This window comes from Crassostrea angulata, chromosome 2 (assembly GCF_025612915.1).
Source record: "Crassostrea angulata isolate pt1a10 chromosome 2, ASM2561291v2, whole genome shotgun sequence".
Lineage (NCBI taxonomy): Eukaryota > Metazoa > Mollusca > Bivalvia > Ostreida > Ostreidae > Magallana > Magallana angulata.
In genome coordinates, this window is record NC_069112.1 from 6,928,101 (window position 1) to 6,952,126 (window position 24,026).

A 24,026-nucleotide genomic window follows, 5' to 3' on the forward strand; every position below is an offset into this window, starting at 1 on the left:
GTACAAGGGATGTAAGCAGCTGCGTAATTTCTGATGCATGTATATATCTTGTTTTCCGTTTAGTCTGTATCTACGATAGCGTGTGAACTACTTATGGATGTAAGAACTGTGGAAATTACTCTCATAAATTTTTTACCGAATAAATTTACGTGTTACTGATTTCGTTATTTCTACATTTATAAAGATTTTATCAATCCTGTTGAAATACAACAGTCAAACACAATAGTAAACGACACGGAAAAAATCACAGCACTGAAATACATGTGCAAAATGCATCAGTCATTGTTTTAGGACTTTACTTCCCCTAAATGTCGTTAATCGAATCCGAGATCCACACCTCAAAATTCTACTTTCGATTTATTTACGACGAAAAGCGAGATCGGGTCTTTTCACCCCCCTCCAGACACAAACACGCATCAATATTTCAAATGACCTCGCACTGTTATCAAACCTTGTAGTCAGACATCTCACACGTTGTTTTTCATCTCATACAAACATTTAGCTCCTGTCCCAAGCGGAAACGCCCCAAATTCAAAAAGAAATTCGGGAATTATTTCGCGTCAGCCATGTTTTGACGTGAACCTTCGCTGAAATACTGTTATGACACCGGCAAAGTCTGTGTGTTCTAATCTCGCCGGAGCCAATTTCTTTTTTTTCTTTTTTTTTTTGGATTTTCAACATAAACTATTCAACATCAAGGGGTTGTTGGATTGTCGTACATGTTGAAAATACACTTCCATTAAGATTTTCACAGATACAGTCTTTAATTTTTAGGGTCTTCCGTCTTCAGCGGAAAACCCTTCTATTATTCTATTGTTTCTAATTCACTTTTCTTATTATTAAAGTCTTCCGTTTACAACGGAAGACCTTAGTGTTATTCTTGCTTTTTTCCCCCTATTATTAAGGTCTTCCATTGATGTACTTAACAACATGCAACCTTCAAATTGTTGTTCAGCGACCCAAATAAGGAGAAAAGGGCCCGGTCCCTAAAATGTTTTTCTCAGATATCTCAAAAACGGTAACAAATTTCTGAACAACTGTTTATCAAATTTTTTTTTTAATTAAATAACCTTTCATTGGATACAAAGAAAGTGGTGCTGGCCCCATATATTAGAGACCTAGAGGGCTCTAAAATCTTATAGCTATAGCTAATCGCCTAGGGATATTTTGAAATGGATTATAGAAGCAAATATGATTATGTTGCAGTTATAAAGTTCAACAGCATAACTATCTTCTCATGTGTTACGTAATTAGGTTTTTTTTGGGGGTGCAAAATTCAAACTTTTGATCTCCTATACCTCCAAAAGGAATACTATTTTGAAATGCAGTATAGAAAAAAACATGCTCAAAATGATATACTTAACATAATTCAACCTTCAAAATTTGGTTCAGTAGCCTGAATAAGGAGATACCGGACCGTCCCCTAAAACTTTTCTTCTCAGATATCTCAAAAACAGTAACGAATTGACATTAAATGACCTTTCATTTGATACCACGAAAAAGGGGCTTACCCCATATAATAAGGACCTAGAGGGCTCTAAAATCCTTTATCTATAGCTCTTTACCGACGGATATTTTGTAAAAGATTATAGAAGCAAATATGTTTATCTTTCAGTTATGAAGCCCGAAAACATAACGATTGTTTCAAATGTTACGTAATTAGGGGTTTTAAGAGGTCAAAATCCAAAACTTTGATCACCTATATCTCCAAAAGTAAAAATATTTTGAAATGCAGTATAGAAGAAAAGATGCTCAAAAAATTGAACTTAAAATCATGCAACCTTCAAAATTTGATTTAGTGGCCTTAATAAGGAGATAAAGTACCGGCCCCTCAAACTTTTTTTTCTCAGATATCTGAAAAACCGGTAACAAATTTTTAAACAATTGTTGAACAAAATGTCTTTAAAATTAAATGACCTTTCATTTGATACCACGAAAAAGGGGCTGGCCCCTAATATTAGGGACCTAAAAATTTTCCCTATCTCTTTACCGAGGTATATTTTGTAATGTATTATAGAAGCAAATCTATTTATCTGACAACCTTAATCTTGCAACCTTCAAACTTAGGCACAGTGGCCCCAATAAGGAGAAAATGGAACGGCCCCTTAAACGTTGGATATCTCAAGAATGGTTACGAATTTGCAAACACTTGTTGAACAAAGCTCTTACATCTGAAACAAAATAGTATCTTGCCCTACGAATGTACACCCTGTTTTTCTATTCTTAAACATGTTTAGTTGTTCACAGCAAAATCAAGATCGAACATATATCTCAAATTCTAAAATCAGACGGAGGACCTCCTCGTTGCTCGCAACGAGATCGTGTCTAGTTATAATTATTTTTCTGCCTATTTTTGTGCACGCGATTTCTCAGAAACGGCTCGGCCGATTTCAATCAAGTTTTAGGATGTGATAGATAGTGGTCTGAACTTGATTGGAAATTTTTTGTAGTGATGACGTCATATCTGTTTTTGAGATATTGAGATTTTTCTAATTTTTATATGGGTATTTTGTCTTATGTTGTTCTTCTAAACTATCAGAGATATTAAGCTCAAATTTTTACGGTAAGTAAAGGAAAGATTGAAGTTTTGCATGATTGTTGTTTTGTATGTTTAGCACTACTGGCGCCAAAGCTCGCTATGGCTCGAAAATTGACATTGAAAAATCGTCGTGAATTTTTGTGCTTTTCTCTCTTTATCTATTTTCTGGAAAATATTTTGTTAAAACATGTAATGTAAAAAAAGTTTATATTTACAAGACCTTTCTGCAGATATAAAAAAAGGGAGCTGGCCCCTCAAATTAGGGACCTAGAAGGCTCTAAAGTTTTTTACCCATAACTCTTTACCGAGGGATATTTTGTAATAAATTATAGAAGCAAATATGTTTATCTTACAGTTATGAAGCCAAGCAGTATAACGATTTTCTCATATGTTACGTAATTAGGGGTTTTTAGGGGTCAAAAGTCCAAAACTTTGATCACCTATATCTCAAAAAGGAAAAATATTTTGAAATGCAGTATAAAAGAAAAGATGCTCAAAATGATGTACTAAACTACATGCAACCTAAAAAATTTGGTTCAGCGGCCCCAGTAAGGAGATAAAGGACCGGCCCCTAAAACATTCGGTCTTAGATATCTCAAGAATGGTAACAAATTTCTAAACAGGTGTTGAACAAAATGTGTTTATAATCAAATGACCTTTCATTTGATACCAAGAAAAATGGGCTGGCCCCTAATATTAGGGACCTAAAGGGCTCTAAAGTCTTTTACCCATAACTCTTTACCGAGGGATATTTTGTAATAGATTATAGAAGCAAATATGTTTATCTCACAGTTATGTATTCAAGCAATGTAATGATTTTATGATGTGTTACGTAATTAAGGGTTTTTAGGGGCCAAAATTCCAAAATTTCGATCACCCATATCTCAAAAAGGAAAATAACCTTTCATTTAATATCAAGAAAAAGGGACTGGCCCCTTAAATTAGGGGACCAAAAGGCTTTTAAGTATTTTATCTATTACCCTTTATTGAGGGATATTTTGTGAAATGTTATAGAAGCAAATGTGTTTATCCTGCAGTTATGTACAAAGAAATGCATTGGTTTTGTCATGTGTTTTGCAATTAGGGGTTTTTAGGGGCCAAAAGTCCCAAATTTTGATCACCAATATCCAAGAAAGGTAAAATATTTTGAAATGCAGTACAGAAGAAAAGTTGTTCATAATGATGCAAAAGGGCTCTAAAGTCTTTTATCTATTACCCTTCATTGAGGGATATTTTGTGAAATGTTATACAAGCAAATGTGTTTATCTTATAGTTATGTATCAAAGCAATGTAATGATTTTATCATGTGTTATGTAATTAAGGGTATTTAGGGGCTTAAAGTCCAAAATTTTGATCACCCATATCTCAAAAAGGAAATATATTTTGTAATGAATTACAAAGAAAAGTTGTTCAAAATGATGTTTTCAACAAAATGCAACCTTCAAAATTTCGTAAAACGGTCCCTAAAAGGAGATAAGGGATCGGCCCCTAAAACCTTCTTTCTCATATATCTCCAAAATGGTAACGAATTTATAAACACTTGTTGACAAAATGTGTTAAGAATTCAATCTGCTTTCATTTGAATCCATGAAAAAGGGATTGCCCCTTAAATTAGGGGATCAAAGAGCTCTAAAATCTTTTATCTATAGCCCTTTAATGAGAGCCATTTTGTGAAAGGTTATTAAAGCTAGATTAGGTATAATACGTTTATATATCCTAACAATATAATGATTTTCTCTTGCGTTACCCAATTAGGGTTTTTGAGGGACCAGAGGTAAACAAGTTTGATCTTTTCTATCTGAATTGAAAGAAATGCAAGTATTAAAAAAAGCAAGAGAACTTATAAAAAGCGATACAATAAAGCATTAGTACTTCACTCCTTTTTCCATAACCTGTTTTGTTGTCGAAAATCAAAGTCGATGATGTCATATTTCATTCTAAAAATCGAACGGAAGACCTCCTCGTTGCTCGCAACGAGATCGTGTCTAGTTTAGTAGTATTTTTGTTAGAATCACGCGCGCTGTGGTATATACATCCGAGCTTAAGACGATACATCTTTACAGGTAATACAACATCGGCCTAGAAGTGATTACAGTTAACATGAATGATGATTGCCGACACATTTAGTTCAAAACTTTGTTAATCCTTTACTTTAGAACATATCGTTTCTACAAAACTATATGTATGTCAGGGTTTGGGCGTCAGCTTGATAACACACTCTCGGAATCAAGGTTTTATGATTTTTATTGTGGTTTTTTTTAATATTAATTGATGTAAAAACCTACAAAATTGACAGTGATATATTGCAGGTTTGACACGTTAATATCAAGGACATTGATAAACATCTGGAGAAAATATTAGACATGACAGTTACGAACTAACTTAAGAAAAGTTTCAACGAAATCCACGTGGGCTATTCAATGTTAAAACAACGTCGCTAATGAGATTTGCCTTAATTGTCACCCGCTTGAAGTTGCAGAAAAATGACAGCATCTTTTGAAAGTAAGTGTATTTTGTCAGTATATTGGATGAATTTCAAATAAGTTACCAGTAAAAAAAAAAAAGCATTCATAAATTAATGCAAATTTATATGAAAAGTACATAACCCCCCCCCCCCCCCCCCCCGACTAAATATTTAAAAAGACAGAATGTTTATTAAAAAATTTCTTTCAATGGGCAATTTTAATTCTCAATTTTTAATCCCAAATCAGGCCTTCATAATAAGATTACAATATCATAGTTAGGTTCTCAGATGTAGTACGTGTATGTTTGTTTTGGAAATACATGTATGCTCAATATCAGTTCATTAACAAGCTTTTATATTTATAAAATATCTTGATATCTTTTAGGTGGAAATCAGTTTGTATGTAGCTTTTCCACACCAAATGATGGACATATTATATACAAAAAGACCTGGCAAAGACTGTTGTAATCTTTCCATAGATGCACACCTCCGACAGTTTTCAATAGGTCGAAATATAAAATCAGAATTATTGAAAATAAGGGGAGGTTTCTTCAGTGAAGAGGATGAACTACTTACAATCTGTCCAAAACACAGGTATGTGACATGTCTTACGAATGTATCATGTTTCATAATATGGTTATGGATATAAGACAATTAAATTCAAAGATTTGCAGAATTTAAATTAAACACCTTTATCTATAAGAACATGTGATTATTTTTGAAAGAGTTGTTTGTAAATCTCTGAATTAATAGAGAAAATGAACCACATTATAGAAATTACCTTTGCTTAATAGTGAATTAGATTTTTCTCTCTTTAATTTTCTCTCTCTATCTGAAACAATCTAATTTAATTGTAGTAACTGTGCCTTCAGTTGACAGTTCAATGACAGACACTAGCTGGCAAATGACAAAGTCTTATGTTGTTTGTTTTGTTTTTAAATTTGTGAATCAGGAAAAACAAGTATAAACGGACTGAAGTGTACACTAATTATTACTTGTACTTGTGAATTTAACTACATGTATGGGCATGTCCTTATGTAATTGTCCTTCTGTCTTTCCTCGCTAATATTTTTCTTCTTTATATTGATTTTGCAAGATATATATGTACGTTACTGTGAATCAATCAATTAATACAATGCAGATGGAGGTAGATTCTTTCAGATCATCAAATAGTTTGGCACATACAAGACACTTAATATACCAGGCTTAGGTCTACAGATTATTACTAAGTCACACAATGTGAAATGAGAAATTGCTAAGTTAATTTTAATATTTTAACAATATTTTTTTTATATTGTGTGACAATTGTAAAACTGCCAGTGCAACAAACATTACGCATTAGTAGACATAACTGGAAATGTAGAATTAAAAAAAATATGCCTGCCAGATTGATTACTAGTATATCAAAAGTATGTGAAAAAACTTTGATTGCATCATAATTTGACCATGCAGTGGGCATTTGTGAAAAAAACAGTTGTTAAGTAATGATACACACATTTATAAATAAGTTTTAACATCTTATTTAGATATTTTCTTGGTGTTGGATGGAGCGCAGGACAGTTAAGGCAACAATTTGCTTTCAAACACGGTAAAAGGAGGTCGTTTGTTTAAGCATTATTTTTTTGCATGATATATTTTTTAAAACTATTTTTTGACTGATTTTGCAAAGATATGGGTCACTTTACCTTGACCATGTCTTAATTTGACTGTAATGTGACTTTTCAGTGTCACGTGGGCATCTTTTAGACAAGAAACGTCAATGCTAATTTGAGACAAAAAAGACAAGGGCAAGACAAACAAAGTTTGGAGTAAGTAATACACCTACTTATTCAAAATTATATATGCATCATAGAAATCAAAGCTCATTCAGTTGTAAAATTCGTTTATTATGCTAATTCCTAGGATATATATGCATCATAGAAATCAAAGCTCATTCAGTTGTAAAATTCGTTTATTATGCTAATTCCTAGGAAACCTGGCTACTTGTTCAAAAATAGCGCGTTCTTGTACATTTCGATTAAAATTACAAATTAAACCTTCATTTCTCAACAAATGAGCATCAGTTTTCATACACGAAAAAAGGAAGAAAATCATACCAAGTTCAATAATATCTTTAGCCGCCTTGCCCTTGTCGTTTTGCATTTAATTTGTCACTCAAATCAATACACATTTCAAACGCACAAATGATCCCAAAAGGGGAGATAACTCTATAAGCGGTAACTCTTTTGAAATAGGCGCGGTGTCAATGTATCGTCTAATCCGAATTTTTTTTTAGATAGATTTCGTCAGTACATTATGCAAATGATTATCTAAACATAGTGTTTGTTTTATCTTTATAAAAAGGGACAGCATGGTTACTATGAATCACCCGCATTTCCTCTGTTGTAATTATAGACGTAAACAAAAACACTTGTGCATCATATTTTAGGTAACCTAAGGTTACTGCATGCGCAGAGTACGTCCACTGTGAATTAAGGTCAAGGTAATAAATAATAGACTTGTATATGTTAAGCATTTATTAATGTCAATCAATTAGCATTGTCTTTAGCAAAGTATAAAAGGACATCCATATCAAAAGCATGGTTGCTTATATGGTGTAGTTGAAATTTATTTATACGAAAATGAAACAAATTTTGGATTACTGATTGACACAAACAACTAAAACTGATTGATATATTCTATCATGTTTCATAGTGTCTTGGTTATTGTGTGTATATATATATATATATATATATATATATATATATATATATATATATATATATATATATATATAATCAATTTAATTTCCTTTTATTCAATTAGAAAAGAGCACGTGTACCATCCTCCTTTGAAGAATTTCCGCTAACGAATTTGACAATCAGAAGAGGCCTTGATGTTGAGGTATTTGGCTGACATCTTCACCATAACTTGCTCGAGTATAAGCTGCATATTTATAACCTGGAAAAAGTTACAACTGGAACTCAAGTTTTTAATCCAATGGCCGACCAGAGACCAAAATAGTTTGAAATTACCTAAAGTGTTCTGGTGCTCTTCGAGAACTTGAGCTGTGATTGACTGCACTGAGTTTTTTAATCAACGACCAAGCCTACCATCTAGCCAGCGTGTGACATGGAGTTCATACAAACTCCATTACACTGTTAAACTATTGGCTTCTATTTCCCACCCGGGCTCATTTACATTTATTTCAAAACTTTGGGCTGGTTCTGCATCAGATAAAATGATAGTTGAAGAATCAGGGTTTCTGAATAACTTACAGTATGGTGATGATATAATGGCTGATAGGGGTTTAATGATAAGTGGTGCTCTCGCTCTTAAAGGTTGCACTTTACACAGGATGAACCTCTGCCATTCATTCAACTGAATATTAACTGAAAGGTCTGGAAAGGTGACTGAATGGCACAGCTATGCCATTCAGTCACATTTCAGTTACCGATCAGTCCCATTTCAGTTAACTGAATGGCAGAGATTCATCCTGTGTTAAATATACCACCCTTTACATGTGGGAAACAGCAGAGCAACAACTAAGACTAGGAGAATACAGAGCCGGCCGGACTTGAAAAGTTTTAAGATGCTTCAAGGTATTATTCCATTTAAAATTAAACCCTATTTAGATCATATTGTATGCATATGTACTGCTCTTTGCAATCTAAACAACAGAAGAGTAAAATAGGATTCACATTGTATTGTAAATTAAAGTTACAATTATATGGATATGTACCACATGTACCATGTACAATAGTTTTAAGACTCTTGAGCAATTGCTGTTTTATATCACCTGTTATCAACTCTTTTAATACATATGAAACAGAGAACGTTTTTGAACTTTTAATCCATCATCTGAAAGAAATTGTCATCATAATACACAGATATTACTACATATCCTTTAGTTGTATAGATAATCAAGTCACATTGCTGTAAGCCTTAGATACCAAGCTGACCTTGAATCTGGTGGTAATAAGGTTCATCTGCTGTTACATGCAATGTTCCATTCTCCAGAATGCATCCTTTCATTTGCACTGCTACCTTCGGGTGCTTGATCCGCAGTGAAAACGGACACTTAATTTCAATAAGTTCGTTAGAATGACATAAGCAAGACACTAGTCCATCAATGCTGCAAACAGTAAATGGGTTTTGCTCAGAAATTTTAAGTCCATCCTCAAAGATTGTGAGTTTTTTATGTTTTCTGCAGTCACTAATGTAATGTAAAAAATGTTTATATTTACAAGACCTTTCATTCGATTTCAAAAAAAGGGGCTGGCCCCTCAAATTAGATGACCAAAGGGCTCTAAAGTCTTTCATCTGTAACCCTTTACTGAGAGATATTTTGTGAAGGCTATAGAAGCAAATATTTTTATCATACAGTTATGTATCCGAGCAATGTAATGATTTTATCATGTGTTAGGTAATAAGAGGTTTTAAGGGGTCAACAGTTTAAAACTTTGATTACCGATATCAGAAAGGAAAAATATTTTGAAATGCAGTACAGAGGAAAAGGTGCCTAAAACGTTCTTTCCAATATTTATGAAGAACGGTAAGGAATTCCTAAACACTTGTTGAACAAAATGTCTTAGAAATTAAATGAAATGACATTTCGTTTGATACAAAGAAAAAGGGGCTGGCTCCTCAAATTTGGGACCTAGAAGGTTCTAAAATCTTACGGAAGGGTATTTTGTGATAGATTATGGAAGCAAATATGTTTATCTTACAGATTTGTAGCTTAACAGAATAATGATTATCTCATGTGTTACGTAATTAGGGGTTTTGAGGGGTCAAACGTACAAAACTTTGATCCCTTATATCTCAAAAAGGACAACTATTTTAAAATGCAGTATATAAGAAAAGATGCCCAGAATGATGTTTTATATAAAACACAATCTTCAAATTTTATTCAGCAGCCCCTATAAGGGGATATATAAATATCTTAAGAATGGTAACGAATATCTAAACACTTGTTGAACAAAATGTCTTTAAAATTAAATGACCTTTCATTTGATACCAAGGAAAAGAGACTGCCCCTCAAATTAGGGACCTGGAGGGCTCTAAAGTATTTAATCTATAACCCCTCTCACTGACAGATATTTTGTATTAGATTTTAGAAGCAGATATATTTATCTTACAGTTATGTAGCCTAACAGCATAATGATTTAACAGCATCATCAAAAATTATAGGTAGTATATGTATTTCAAGTTCTAAAATCAGACGGAAGACCTCCTCGTTGCTTGCAACGAGATCGTGTCTAGTTATTATTATAATTATAACATCCATCTGTAAAAAATGTAGCTTCGTTAACGACTTTAAATTTACTTTACTAAACTGCAAATGGTTTAATGTCTGAACGCTTTGAATATATTATACATCCAAATGTAAAGACGTTCATTAATGAATTTTTGATAATTCTCAAAAGTACAAAAAAGTTTCAAGACTGTCCCTTGGAAAACTTGTTTTTTTTTTATTTCAAACGACCACCTGTATGTTTTATCAAGCAACAGTATAGAAAAAAAAAACCCAAAACTACCACTTATTTGCATGCAACGTATAATTACGTGCGCATTATTAAGTTTTTATTTGGTTTTGCAGTTCGTAAATCTTAACGATTAAGTATGTTTGCGTATTATGAAATGACCGATCGTGTGTCGGAGTAATGTTGAGTTATGTAAACCGTTCAATCTCTTTATTTAAAAATGTGGGTTTGGTGAATTTAAGATTCAAGGAAAAAGATGTATAAACATACGGTTTTGGGATTTTGTAGAAATATATTTTAGATATTTTATTTGAAGTGATGAAACCCTTAGTGTTAGGCATATGTTAACCATTTATGTAATTGATCTGTGAATAAATAGGCAATTTTCTAAATGCTAACCAGGTTTTTACTCTCGTTGTGTAGATTTATTAAGGTATTTCGTCTCAGGTATAAGGAAGATCTTTTTACTGATTGTGCAGGTTAAGACTTTAAGGTTTCATAATCGCTCATTTCTGAACGGTTTTTGCTCAGAATTTCAGAGCTAATAGTAACATTTCATAAACTAAAATTCCTCTCCCGTTACCGAGTTATTCCATTTAGCAAATCTTTTAGGCCTTTGGTTTCCAGACATAGTCTCCAAGATTTTAATAGTAGGGAATGGCTACCAAACAAATTTTAGTTACAGAGGCATTGAAGTTGTACATGTAAAATCAACTTGTGATTCAACTTAAGATTAATATATAAATCCATGATTACTTCCTTTAATTACTGCTGAGACTTTTTAGAAATTTCAACACATTTATGACAATATTTACACCTTGCCTGATCAACCAATGTAATATGTATGCATACAGGGTGTGATAATTATTATTCGGCATATACAAATAAGTGTAGAATGTAATTAAAGTGTTCTTAGAGTTGTATTTTTTTTCTCGGTACATGTGATATCTTTATTTATGATATATTCATGTAATAAAAGAATTCGTACAATTTTCTTTGTATAAATATGAGAAATGTTCTTGTGTATTATAAATAAATGCGAAAATTGCAAAGTTGTCGTACATGTATATATGACTATGTTCCATTAATTTTTTGAGAAAGTAAATGTTTTTAAATAAAATATGTCAATGTCTATAATCAAGTACTGATTCAAAATATACTATTTTTCATCAATATCGTCCGATTACTTTTTTTCGTAGATTGACACATGTAATAAAATGTTCGTTAGAGTGCAATTTCTACTCAACATTTTTGATTGATAAAATAGATGGCCACAAATTTATGTATCCTTAAAACTGTGATTTCCATTAAGTCCATGCAAATTGACCATAAACATAAATCCCTTAACTTATGAAAATCAAGCTGAATAAAAACATATGAAATATTAGTACGTATACATATTTTATAATCGTTTTGACACGATCTTTCAACTGAAAGCTGATGTAACATGCGTTGTACCTCAATATGTTCAACTTCATGTAAATTTGATTTTACGATTCAATGGACATTGAAGTGTATTTATAAAAGTTCAAATTTTATTATAATCTTCATTAAATTTTAAATCAAACTAAAATAGATTTTTTTTTTCAATTATCAAGACCTCATATTTTGTACCGATGATTGCTTAAGTGGCGGTTCAGGCGTAACCCCAATTGAAATACCAAACTGGGAATATTTACAAGGTATAAATTTCTTTAACTTATCTCGTATGTTAGGACAACTGACGTGCTAAAATAATGTTTTACTTCCTATACATTTAAATTTCTTGATTTTGTATTTTTTTTTCAATTCTTTTTTCATATTTATAAAAAGGATCCTATGTTATACTTGTAAATGTTGAGTTTCAATGCATCAAAAGTATGGCTATTTCACCCAAGAGGAATTAATTAGTGACGTTTAAATTAAGCTCAATAAATGGCCGTGATATAATTCTGAAATGTGAAATACAAATTGTTGCACCTTAATTATCTTTTTACACTTAAAGCCAGGCTGGAATGTTCGAGTATTTATTTATCAAAATTTAAACGGCCTCAGATGGTTAAACCAAAAATAAATGGGAATGTCAATGCAATGCTGATTGAAATATACTGTTTTATATAATGAATTGTACACGCAAAATGGTGCAAAAACCTTTTAAGATTGATAAGGATGGCTACCAAACTGATCAATAAATTAACTAGAAAACTGACCAGTCAGGAAGGGCCCCGCTATGACAATTAATATAGAGAAGTGAAAAAAACTTTGAATTCCATCCTCTTTATATTAACAATGATGAGAAATAAATGCCCAGCATAAGATGTAAAGAACTGCAATATATAGGACCTCGTGATTTGTAGTTGGATATGATTTTCATCCAACAATTAAAGTGTTTTTTTCTTGAGCCTTAGTGAGGGGATAAAACACACAAGTTGGATAAAAATCATATTATACTACAAATCATATGAGATTCTATTTATCCCATGTGTTCATTAATCTCGATATGACAGATAGAGATAAGCCTCTAAATTTTCTGCAGCAGGCATGATAATTAATCCCAGGGGATTAATTGTTCTGCTCTCTCATCCTTTTCTTCTGAATTTACAATTAAGATTTTTTTTTTCAGAAATGACAGAATGGGGTTATTATCTGATTACCTGTTAAAATTAACAGCATTTAGGCAGAAAAAAATAAAATAAATAATCAAAAAATAAAATAGTGTGGAAGGTTAATTAATCCCAAAGGACAAATATTGCACAGCCTTCAATGTATACAATGGTAACATTCTCAGCAGTTATCTCTCTTTGCCCATTCATTCTCAGCAGTTATCTCTCTTTGCTCATTCATTCTAATGCATAGTTATGAATCTACCCCACCACCCCAGCTCCAAACCAGAAGACATAGAGAACCAAACTTAGCATCAAAATATGTATTTCTGCCTACTGAACTACCATACCAAATTTGAACTTGATTGGGCAACCATAAAAAAAGTTATTAGAAAAAAACACGAAATTTGTGGACGGAAGAGTGACAGACGGACGGACAGAAGGACGGACGGACAGAGTGATTACTATAGGGCACCCGCAAATCCTTGCGGGGCCCTAATTACTGTAATAATCAATGAAATGTTAAAATTTTATACTGAAAAAAAAAATATATTTTTTTGTAATGCTGACATTGTAATTGAAAATCCCGCTCCCCATAAACCATTGGAAGAATATATACATTATAAAACATCGTTACTTTGTAGCTGGTAATGCTGGGAATTTGACAGTTACCTTCACAGTAGTTTAATGAAAAAGAATTAAATGATTAAACGATTGCTCTTTCATCAGACCCTTCATCGGAAGTATTCTGATCTGACAATCTCTAAAATAATAGTAAATGAACTGAGTTTGATACCTTTGAACGATTAACTTTACGTTACGCTCTGTCAACATCAACGTTGCAATATAAAACAATTTTTTTCTTCTCAATCGGTAAATCTTAAAGTAAAGAATTTTACAGCTAAACAATAGACTTGACCATGCCTTGTCCTCAAAAAAAGTACCAGAGCGCATTGCGTAAGCGATGGTCGGATTAAAGCTACAGTGCAAGGTTTACCAGATTTTGACTGAACAACCGGTGAAATCGTTTTCTGCACAAAATGTAGTTTCAACTTAAGAGGGTACATAGAATGTACAGCGTGTCAGTTGGTCACTGTATGTTTAAATCTAATACACATAAAATATATGTGTTAAATCATACTGTCGATTCCTAATTAACCGCGAGGAATTAATATCCGCGTAAAATCGCGAGAAGCACCCTTCGCGGATTTTTAAAATATCGCTATTATTATCTCAGAGTTGAACACTATAAGAAAAGAGGATGGAAATTCCGTGTTTGTGATCTTATATTCTCGCGATTTAATCCGAAACCGCGAGATCGCGGAATTAAGTACTCGCGTAATATAAGAAATTTACAGTATTGTTGAGACACAAGCGGGGTTGCATAATTACATATTCTCATACAGGTTGATCCATAAATTTTGATACCATTATTAAACATCCATGAACATTTTATCCGATGAGATAAGTTGTCTAATAAGATATTGTTCTTATCGCCTATGGCTACAATTTTTATAACATTTTAAAGGTAAAGAAAGATCTTCTTGAAAAAGAAGCAATGACATCATATAGTTGTTATGGGATTTATCATAGTGCCACATGACTACAAAATCCAACTACAGTACTATGAGACTTGTGTTCCCTTTAATCTTTGATCCATGGATACAATGATAAATTGTTTGATTTTTTCGGTATAAAACCTTTAGAGCATTAGGGTACTAAAGAATTAAATATCGGGGAAAAAAGATTTCATCATTCAGGCTTATTTGATGAAGAACAACTATAGTAACAAGGAAAAACAAGATTTCTTTTGTGTCCAGGTTCTCTGACTGATCATCTGAATATGCTATTTTGATGTTAATATTTAGTCTCCCTGCTCTGATATGTAATGCCCGCAAACAATAATCTATACAGTATAAAACTGAATTCCTTATATATTCAAATGATATGTTTTACTGAATTCTAATTTGTTCTTTAATACTGTAATGGGCATTCAAAACAGTATCAGAATTTATGGATCACCCTCATCATGTATTTAATTGAACAATTGCTGAAAATATATACAATGTATATTATAATATCAATATTTTCAATATATATACTCAGTTAACTCATTTTTTGTGACTCAATGTATCTATTTAGTCTGTAATAATGCCATGCTGTAAAAATTTACAATGCAGATTGCTGGCAAATTTTAGATTGCTTCAGTAGTTGACTGTTTTATATGATGTATCAATTCATATACTCGACAATTGAATGCTAGACGTGCTGATCAAATCAATAAATGGTTTTCTTTGGTATACTATTATATTTACTAAATTATACGCGATTAAAAAGGGAGCGTAAGCGTCAGGAAATGGTCCCACTGTCGTCTACTTTCGTTTCTTTTGAAGGCTGAAATGTAATTTTATGGCTGAAAATAGAGCTGCGAGATTCAACTATCATTTATCAACAATAAGTCTCAGAATTATTAAATTGGCTTTTTTCATAATTCGTTTAAGGTTATTTAATATTTGGCCAAGTACTTTAAATTCCTATTTTACGCGAGAACTTAATTTTGCGAATCCGCTTTTTAGCTCACCTGAGCTGACAGCTGAAGTGAGCTATTCTGATCGTATTTTGTCCGTCGTCCGTCTGTCCGTCCGTCTGTAAACTTTTTTACATTTTGAACTTCTTCTCTAAAACCGCTTATCCAATGTCAACCAAATTTGGCACAAAGCATCCTTATAAAAAGGCAAATATTAATTGCAGAAGTGAAAGACATATCTTTATTTAAAGCTGAGAAAACCTCGAAACAGTAGAAAAAGGGGGGGGGGGTGCATTTTTAAAAATCTTCTCAAGAACTACTGAGTCAAATGCAACGTAGTTTAGCATAAATTATCCTTATGGGAAGGAAACAATAAATTGCAAAAATTAAGGGCTAATTCTGTTTCAAATTTGAGTAATTTACGAAAATGATAATAATACAGAGAATGAGGGTCAATCAGTTTAACTTAGGGTTCGGTATTCCGTATCTCAAAACCCTTATTGAAACAAAGAAGCGGCCATTTTGAACGTATAAGAAATGGGTCAATCTGACAAAGATGAATTTGGTTGTTGTGAAACAGTTTGCGTGCGAAAGGAATATTTGAAACGTGCAAGATACATTAGTGCCGATTTTGTGAAGTAAATTGAGATTAAATATTCCAATGCGTTGACATTTTCACCTTTGACGGTGGTTTTAGCTTGTTTTGATTTTGTTTCGTTTTCATGAATTAATTTTACGTATCAATCAAATATAGACATCGGAAAGTAAGACAGCTGACTGTTACTTGCGGAAAATAAGATACATTAACAGGCACGGTACTTTAACAACTAAAATACAAATTCTAATGGTAATACGGTGTGGTGTTTGCGTAATAGATGATTATTGCAATGTATTTTATGCTAGTTGTAAGTATTTTCTCGTCTATTTAGTCTAAACGGAGATTGATATTGCTGACGGAAATACTAAGTGTGTGTACATGTAGCAGAAACATAAATAATTGTTAGCTCACCTGAGGTGAAATATACAGAGAAACATCTTCTCAAAAATCAATCGGCCAGATAAGCTGTAACTTGTGTGGAAGCATCCTCAAGTAGTGTAAATTCTAGCTTGTCCAAACCAAACCAAACGGCGGAGCTCCAGTGGGGGATCAAATTTTTAGATACAAAAGTACAGAAAAAAATCATTAAAATCTTCTTTGCAAAAACCAGTTAGCCAGAAAAGCTGGAACTGTGGAAGCATCTTCAGGTAGTCTAGATTCAATTTTTTTTTCAAATTACGATCCCCGGGGGTAAGGTGGGCCACAATGGGGGGGGGGGGGGTCGAAATTTTTACATAGGAATAAAAACAGAAAAGCTGTAACTTGTGTGGAAGCATCCTCAGGTAGTGTTGATTCATTCTAGTTTTTTCAAACCATGACTTCAGGGGATAGGGTGGGGGTCAAATTATGGTGGTGCTTGTAATTCGGTATTATCTCTACGTAATAGGTGATTAATGCTACATGTTCTATTAAGATGTTCAGCAAATTCAATCTAAACGGAGATTATTATCGCTGCTAGAAATATATAACTAAAGTTTATATATATGATGAAAAATAAATTGAGTTTTCTCTTTGTTTTAGTGCAGTTTTCTCTTGTTTTATTTGTTTACAAATTCCTATAATTTTACTAATCTGAGAGTCAAGCTTCGAGTTATAAGCAAGATACAGAGCTTTGCGTACAATGCTACTATATGTTTGTACACAAAGCTGAGGTCCTGCTTTAGTTTGTTTTTATTTTAAATGCAGCTTTGCTGAATAGGAAATACCAAGTTTAAAATTCTTAAGTTGAATGTAATAAACTCATGTGAACAAAAACATGACTCAAACCAAGCTATGAATCTTGCTTATGATTCTACGATTGACACTGAACTTTTGGTTGATCATTTTAATAGTTTTTCGAACACAAATAAATGAAAACAATGCCTTTTAAACAGTTTCCATAGGCCTGACACATTATTATTATGAGGATAAAAGCATTATCGGTGTTCTTAAAAACTATTGCAAAGGAAAATCATCTTTTTTGTACACATTTGTTGTTTTTTAATAAAGATAATTTGAGGAATTGAGCGCATTCATTCTGGTGATTTGAGGTACATTTTCCTTCTTTCATATATAGACATTTTTAAAATTCAATAACTAGCAAGTAGTGGAGGGAGAAAAAATGTACCTTTATGCTCTCATGTATTTTAATCGTTTTATAAAGTAGATGGGGGGGGGGGGCTAAAATAAAGGGAACTGGAAGTTAACCGTAAATTTAATTTTTTTTATTGCATATGATCTTATTTTCGGTAAAAATGGTATTCATATAGGTAAATATGTCAAAGATTAAGTATATGCAAAAATAAGTGAAAATTCGGATATTTTTGGTTAATCTACCGAGGGGCCACCTGGCACAATATCCTTTGAACGCCCATTTAAAGCCAGTGTTGCTCAGGTGAGCGATATCGCCCATTTGGCCTCTTGTTTAAACCAAATCGAATCAAATATGATTTTTTAAATTCGCGAGAGTTGCTTCTCCCGATTAAACGCGGAAACTAATTCTTTACTTTAAAAAAATTGGTACTATGACTTTAAGTAATTAATCTAGGGGAAAATTCTTCGTTTACACAAATGGCATTGGATATCGTTCTTTAAGCACATAGACGACTTTTCAGGGTAATTAATGTAATCACAGTATCTATCAGACCCAACCTAACACCAGAGTAAACCCCAACTAAACCCAGGGTTTACTTTGAGTTTACTCTGGGTTTTGCTTTTTAAAAATTTGGGTCCACTCGGGGTTTACTTGTAAATTTCTTTAGAGACCAACTGAACGCACTGAAGTGTGAAGCAGACTCGTGTTTTATCTTATCATCCTACTGCCTGTAATTCCACCCCTTGTATATTCCGAATACACAGTTAGCGTCTGCTTTTAGGGATATCCTGATGACGGGGTTTACTCTCAGTATCAACTCTAGTAAACCAAGAAAGAAAAACCGCGATTAAGTTGGGGTTTACTTTCTGTTAGGTCTGATCGGTACTGTAAACTTGTATAGTCAGTTGGTGTTTTTGGAAAGCTTAGTGATGGTTAAAAATATGACGTTAAGGTATCCGATCCATATTAGGATCAAACTTTTCCAACCTTGAATATCCATCACGTATTTAATACTTTGATATTTGTTTAAAGCATTTAAGAGTAGAAAAAGGTTTACCGAGAGAAATTTTCAAAAATATTATTAACTAAGCAGTTATTAATTAATGAAGATTGCGTTAAAGGGACTTGGACACGATTTGACTTAACATTTTCAAATTTTATTTTTCCATTTTCAATGTTTATATTAATAAATATAGAAGTTCATAATGCTATGTCAAAATTTGAAAGTGAAATATCAAGTTTTAAGCAAAATAAAGAGTTCATAATTTTTTGTTTTGTAAACAAAGCTCGAATATTGTCCTTTTATACATATTTGTTGTATTGGTGTAAATTTCAATCAAAGTATCTTTCTTTTGTTGATAATAGTATTTATTAAGATATTGAATTGTTTCTTACATGTCACTCTGTATAAGAAATGATAATTCTCTACATTACATTTTTTTGTAAACAACGATAAGACTCGAGCTGTGTTTATTTAACAATCAATTCTTACCTCTGTATCTCGCTTGTAACTTGACGTTTACATTCAATATTTTGGTCCATCATTTAAAATACACCAGTAAACCATTTTATACATAAAAAATAAAAATAAAATTGTTGATCTCAAATGGTGTCCAAGTCCCTTTAAGGTCTATGGAGACAAACACATTTTTAAGATAAAAAAGTAATTACTAGGAATATCAAAAAATGCTTTGGTGGAAAGATGTATTTTATCATTAGGTATAATACAACAGTTTAAAAATGTCAAAAAAAGGAAAAGCTCATTAATTAGGACACAATCCACACTAACATAATGATACTAAAATAGGTAAATTATGTCCAAGTATACTAAGTGTTAAGCATTTACATATCTGTAATGCGCCCAGATTTATTAAATCTGAGGCAATTATGGATCGTATTCCCTAACAGTAAACAAAACTCAATCATTTAGTTGGTAGTTCCCGGGCGAATTAAGAACAATATACCATTTGACGTAGATTTTGAATATGTTTGCGAATTCATATAATTTTAAAAAATATATACAAATCTTTTATAGCTGTATAAAACAAAACATTTCGAAAATCATTTATTTGTTCACTATATATTTATCAAGTAATTACAAGTTCATCTAACATCTGTTTGTAGCTAAACCAGGCCATTTTGTTTTAATTTTTTTCAATGGCTTTCACACGTAAAAATATAATGACGTCGCGCTATTCTAGTGTCCCATCGTAATAGAGAGAATGATAAAAACAATTTTAAATAAAGTTTACCTTTTGATAAAGAACTAAGATGTAGAAAAAATCGGTTGACGAATCACTAATGCATTTTATAATGCAAATTGCAAAACTATCAATCTTGCAGTAATGCATTGTAAAAAGGACGGGGCTTTCTATTTTTTTAAAAGCAATTAAGCATCGGTAAATCAGTAAACAAACTGTACGACATCGTCAAATTAAGAATTGAAACAAGTTAATCCCGAACATTATAGAAGTCTATTAATTAAGGTTGTGTAACTTTGATTTCCTAATTGAAAGACTTAATATCAAACATATAATCATTCCTAGTGTTCTAACGTTACGATTATTGATTTACAAAGGGCAAATATGATGACATCACCTATTTATTCAAACTAATTTCAAACTTTTCTTAATTATTAAACATTTATGAATGGAAAAGTTAAATTTACATTATTTTTATCATATTTGCTGTTTGTTGTTGAAGATAAAGTTAACTTATTTCCATAAATTTGTATTTAAAAACCTTAAGGATTTTAGCACTATTCTTAAATTTCGATACAACTAAATCTAAAGGATTTAATTTAACCTTAAATTTGGTAAAACCCATATTATTTTACAGCATGGAAATAACATTGCCATGATCATGATGGATTGATAATTCTGAGCATATAAACAGCAGTCAATCGAGAGCAGAATTAAATTTACGATATGGACTGCAGAATAATTATCCTGTGTCTTTTCTGTACTGTAAGTCAGATTGTGTTGATATTTTTTCATTTAAGTTTAACGCCTACTTTTACAATGATCTAAACAACCGAAGTAGTAAAGATCTTTTTATCGTTTGTTCATATTTCAGAAATATAAAATATACCTTTAAGTTTTATATATAAAACATAGATTGAAACTAAATTAACCACTTGATAACAAATTAAAAAGGATTTACAATTTATAGGCGTATGCTCAGTATGGTACTGGAGAGAAGCCTGGCAGGTGCCCCTCAGTATCTTACAGAGGCAATTGCTTTTGTAGACCGGGGCGTCATGGATGTCACAGTGACTACGACTGCCCTGGAGGTAAAACTTTAATTACACATTAACCTTCCCCCTTTTCCATTCGAAAGAAAATTGCGTGCAAGACATTCGTTTCGGGAAAACTCAAATTAAATGCAATATCTGTAAAGAGAATTGTTTATAAATTTTATTTATTTTTTTTCTTATAATTAACATTTTATTTTATGGTGATTGGTTATCATGTTCATAAAACTAGGATCATAAGGGGGACATCCGAGTTCTTTAACATTAGAACTACGAGATTTTCAACTTTTGAAACCTTACATTTCAAAAACAATATCGACTATACTATGTCAGTAGTATCAAAAACTATTTTTTGAACGAGGTATTGTATTCACGTAATCCAATGCATTTTATGAAACTCTTTTCAAACAAGTGATTCAATTTTTTGGGTAATTTGGCTTGATGGGAGGGTTACTTTCTTTTTATTAAATTTGCAATAATATTAAAATAAAAACTGTATTAGGCCAAATTCGAGTATGGAAACGTTGCCATAAATCAAGCGTAGAGACGATCTACACAACTAATAAATTTTGGTCGTCAATGCTTGAACGGTACTGTTTCTCTCTAATCAAGAACAACACCTTTCATGCCTCATCAAAACTGAAAATCACTACAGATGGTTGTAAAAATTATCACACCACGCACCGAGGAAGGGAGGGGGTATACTGTTTTACCCTTGTGTGTCTGTCTGTCGGTTCGTTTGTAACAAACTTCGGTCGCATTGTTCTCATCAACTATGATTCACAGATGTTTCGAATTTTTAAAACATAATGTATGTGTTGATATGCCTTGTGGTAAAATTCATTTTATATCGAATCAGATGTGACTTCCTCTTGAAAGAAGACTATAATGAACACCAACTCTTGAAAGAAGACACTAATGAACATCAAACATTAACATATATCTTGTTTATTCCCATTTACCAAGACATGAAATGTTGTGACCGGGGTTGCAGCGTCTGCGGACCAATTTGTATGTCTCCGGAGGATGATTCACATGGACCAGGTTTTATTGTTTAACATACATATAACAAAAATAACACCGTATTTAATGATAAATAATGTAAACTCTAGGGAAATATTTATATAAAAATTGGTACCGGTTCCATTCATATATACGTAAATAAAACGACTACTTATATGCCTTAATTTATTTTTCACAGTCAATTTGATGTTAAAGATTTTTTAAAAACATGTTAACCATTAATTATCATTCTTAATCATTAAAGACAAGAAAATCATTAAGGATAAATAGAAATTGTTTGGACAGTCAAAATACCTCGTAAAGTAGAACTGAAATACTTTAATAAAAGACCTTTTAAACTTACCTGTTTGTACAAGTAAGAAAGAGCAGTTTTGCAATTTCTTTTTATAACAGGGAGAACTATTTGTTACCTGCCAAAACATCTACAAGGCAGCGAAAAATGCTACGCGAATTTCCCAAGATGGTGGTACAATTGGCATACAAATGAATGCGAACGTTTTATCTATGGCGGATGCAATGGTACCGCAAACAACTTTGAAACAAGACAAGAGTGTGAAAGACGATGCAAACGTAGATGTAGGTGATATATATATATATATATATATATATATATATATATATATATATATATATATATATATATATATATATATATATATATATATCTTGCCATTACACATTTAATCTAATGAGCAGTTTGTATTGGAAAATTGATATATTGTTGTAAAGATAAAAGGGTTTCATATGAGTATTATTATCTTTTGAAACATAAAACCTTTTACACATAAAGTAATGAAATTTCATTACATGTACTACAGTCTTGTTGTTATTACCTATATGTTTCTAGTTTCCATCAATGTTTACATAAAGTATTTTTAATTTCTTTTAGACCTCCCCGGCGGTCGTTAACAGCTATAACACAATGAATGATGACTTCAACATCTGTGAATAAATTGCAATAGAAAAATACTTGTTTCTTATAATTGAAATCCTTTATTTTAGATAAATATTAAAATAAGTAATAAGTTTTTATGATAAAAATTACCAAAAGATACACACATATATGCAATAAATTACATTAAAGAATCACTCAATTAAATTTAAAAAAAAAGCACTTTACCTCACCAATTTTCAAAAAAAGGAGGGATGCCCCATTAAGTTTTTAAATCCTTGAAGTAAACACCTGCACACGGGAAGTCTGTATAATAAATAAGCAACATATTTATTACTGTTTTTATCACTTTAAAACGCTACAGACAATTGTTAACTGAAACAGATTTTCATTTTTTTTCATTTCTTAGCAATTCTTATTTTCAACATATAAAAGATGTTTATAATTTCATCTAGTAAATAAAAAATAACGAATGTTTTTACATGTATTAGAATACAGAATTAAGAAAAAAGTATAACTAATGCAAGGCTATTGGTTATTTATGCAGGGTTGTTGCTCATTCACAATGCGTACTAGCTGCTAGTCTGTACCTCGCGACCTGACCAAAAATTCAATAGACGACCAGGGAGCTACATTCTCATGCGAGTTGAAGAGTTTAAACTTACGGCGTACCAAAAAAATTGTTTGCTAAGTTTGGATTAAATTATTTTATTTTTACATAAATTGTCTGAAAATAAAAAGTACACTTAAATTTGACATTTAATAACTAATATTGCTGCATTACTTGGCGCTAAAATGAATTTTTAGACGGGGTCACTTGACCCCGTCTATTGGTTTACTGTCAGCCGAAGTCTCAAACCGGAAGGCACGCGTAGAACTCGTGAATTGAGTCTACGCGTAAGAAAATAGTGCAGACAGTTTTCATGCATTTCAATAAATATGTATTATAAATCACGCATTAAATCTTTTTTAGTCCTCTTTGTATAAACAAAATTCTATTTAGAAAATAATCAAATAGTTTTATTGATCAAAATAGTCTTGCTCGGGTTCAAATGTGGTATGAGTTAAGTAACTGAATGCACAGCGTCGTTGACGATTCAGTTGGTGTAC

The 24,026-nt window shown here is 32.0% G+C and overlaps 1 protein-coding gene across 1 annotated transcript; it reads left to right on the forward strand.

The window, feature by feature from the left end:
• The first annotated feature begins 20,609 nt into the window (after positions 1–20,609).
• Positions 20,610–23,010, forward strand: LOC128174924 (eppin-like). Its single transcript, XM_052840348.1, has 5 exons — positions 20,610–20,714; positions 20,920–21,040; positions 21,968–22,045; positions 22,418–22,600; positions 22,914–23,010. Exons 1-5 carry the CDS (start codon positions 20,676–20,678, stop codon positions 22,931–22,933), a joined length of 441 nt encoding a protein of 146 aa, XP_052696308.1. The 5' UTR covers positions 20,610–20,675; the 3' UTR covers positions 22,934–23,010.
• Positions 23,011–24,026: the final 1,016 nt, after the last annotated feature.